General features: G+C 52.0%; 1 protein-coding gene across 1 annotated transcript in view; it reads left to right on the forward strand.

The window, feature by feature from the left end:
- The window catches only part of PHALS_13123 (RxLR-like protein), a gene marked incomplete at both ends in the record, with an annotated part of 744 nt that extends 623 nt beyond the window's left edge, over positions 1-121 (forward strand). Inside the window, one exon of the mRNA XM_024728816.1 lies at positions 1-121. This exon is cut by the window's left edge and continues 623 nt beyond it. Within this exon, the coding sequence (XP_024579255.1) occupies positions 1-121 (121 nt within the window).
- Between the last annotated feature and the right edge of the window lie 2616 nt (positions 122-2737).

The following is a 2737-nucleotide window of genomic DNA, read 5'->3' on the forward strand; positions in this document are numbered from 1 at the left end:
TAATGTACATCCTAGGCTCGATGAGCACGAGCATCGCGCTTCGCGCACGCTATCAATGACGAGTGACCTCGTTGATGTGGTGGTGGTCGACTACGAGTCTGACATTCCTTTTCCCGCTTAAGATAACGAGGGAGGCTAGCTGCGCCAGCGGCGCGATACGAGCCCTGCTCGTGCCTTGCGGACCCCATGTCCGTTCTATGACCTCTCATCAACCGAGGAACGTGGTGTAATCACCAATGACCTCGAGGGGGATCAGAGGTGGCAGCTTGAAGCTACCCATAAGGCGGCTCTAAAGCGCGCCCATCCACGGCCGGTCATTGACCCTCGTGTGGAATATGACTTCCGCCCAGCGGACCCCGTTGTGGAAGCAAAGCACACGGTAACTCGATCGTTACGCGTCCACATCATCGGGCCCCCGGCCAGAACGGAAGATGTACTTGTCGCGAAGGAAAGCTCTTCGAGCTCGTTTCTTGGTCCCACAAGAAATTCCTTTGGACGTTTATCGCACTCGTCTACGTGCTCAACGAGGTGGTTCTAGTGTACCCGCAATGCGGACGATACCTGTAGTGCTTGCCCCTGGCGAAAGCGCTACAGATGACGAAAATTAATACACTCGGGGAACTACCCCGATTGTATTCACTTTAAAACAATAAATTGTTTTATTGCAATGTGTAGTTACATATTAAGTGCATATGTTAGAAGTATTTTTAATTGTATAAACTTTGAAGTAATGAAACCTTGTTGTACAACAATATATTGTGATAGGTGCAACGGCACCGGAAACTCTTCTCACTGTATAACCTACAGTTGAGCCACAAGGAAGTGGACGTGCGTGTGGAGCGACCCCTTTGATTTAAGTTTGCCGAACTCAAGGCACGCCGTCGACTTCCTTCGGATTGTCGCCCTGCGACGTATGGGTTAACCCCTAATGCTTCCGCGAGCTCTGTGTCGTCAGACGTAAGAGATCAGGGCCACTGCTTGAGCTCAGCTCCTGGTCTTTATACTTCCCTGGCTATTGTCGGGAAGCGCGGGGTGTCTGATGACGCGGAACGTTCTGATCTTTCCGGTCAAAAGCGTCTACGGCGACTGGGCAATCTTGCCGAAGTGGCGCCTCAAAACTCCCACGAGGTTTCGGAGCCCGGATATCCCCGCCACTTCACCAGATATTGGGGTTGACCCTGATGACGACGTCGTCTCACTAAAGGTTCCACGTGATAATGGACGTCACCGTTCTCACCGAGAAGAGTCGGTGGCGGGCGGTGACTCGTGATGCTCTTCAAGCCTTTGAGGACAAAGTCCTTCGTGATCGGAGCTCCGCTGAGCGTCATGCTGAAGTAGCATATTGCTGAGCGGACGCTCTTGACGCTCTTGACGCTTTGAAGCACGTCGTGCGCCCGCTAATTCTCCTTGAGGACTACTGCGCTCTGTCGGAGCGACTCCTAGCCGTGGAGAAATGGAGGCTGTTGCCTTCAAAACCAGTAGGTAGTTCAACTTCTGGGTGGCCGAGGCCCGTGGGATCCGCTCCGGCGCCAACGCTTCCGCGTTCACTTGTACCGGATCCTGGTACGGCTTGAACAAGCCCACGTAAAACATCTGGTGGATACGCATCCGTTTTGTGAGGTTCCGCGTATACGTTTGGCCTCGCTTGGCCACAACCTTAAACAGTCCGATGAACCGTGGACGAAGCTTCCTCCTGAACATAGCAGAGGCTGCAAGTGTAGGCAGGTTTTTAGAATTTAATAACACCAGGTCCCGACCTTAAAGCTTTTTACTTTGCCTCTTCCTTTTTCATCTGTATATTCTTTTTGCAGGTCTTGGCTTTCGGCCATCGCATCGCGAACGTGTCGTAGGACACTTAGTCTGGTAGACAAAAAATGATCGACTTCTTCACGGATGGTGAGAAGGCTGGCATCAGCTAGCCGTTCGGGTATTCCTCTTCCATCAAGCCCTGAGCTATGGGATGACGGCCTTAGCGGGATGCGAGGGTGAACCAGCCCGTTCACGTAGAACGGCGTGTAGCCGGTAGACGAATGCACTGCATTGTTCAGTGCAAACTCTACGAGTGGCAACATGGCGCTCCAGCGCCTCGGTGTTTCGGCGCAGATGCTGCGAAGAACGTCTTCGATGACGCGATTCACCCTTTCGGTTTGGTCATCGGTCTGCGGATATGATCCGCTGTCGACATCTCCAACTTGGTGCTAGCACCTTGAAAATAATCGACCAATATTTTCCCGTGAAACGGGGGTCACAATCGACTCTGGGAGTCCGTGTTGTCGGAAAACGCGATTCACGAACAGCGTTGCTATACCGACCTCGTCGATGGTGTCTGGCACCGCCGCCAAATGAGCCACCTTGCTCAACCGGCCAACGAATACCACGACACCCGTGTTGCCCGCCGAATCTTTCGGCAGGCCCAACACAAAGACCAAACTCATGGACTGCCAGCACCCAGTGGGTACCGGTAAACTGGTCAGCGGCGCAGTCGCATTTTGAGAGGGTTTCACCCCTTGACAGCGCAGAACCTTACCAACTCCTGCTAATTTTTATATGTTAAAGGTTAGTGTTTTAATTGACATAGATAAACTAAATAAAATGTTTGGCAATATCAAAGAAGGGATTCGAACCCTCATCGCTGTTAATAAAAGCTTCGTCTCACACGTGCGCACACAGATGCTCGTTCATTTGTACAGCTTGGGCCACCAGTAGTGGTGACTCACAGAGTTGTACGTTTTCTCAC

This window comes from Plasmopara halstedii, assembly GCF_900000015.1.
Source record: "Plasmopara halstedii genome assembly, contig: Scaffold_650, whole genome shotgun sequence".
Classification (NCBI taxonomy): Eukaryota; Oomycota; class Peronosporomycetes; order Peronosporales; family Peronosporaceae; genus Plasmopara; species Plasmopara halstedii.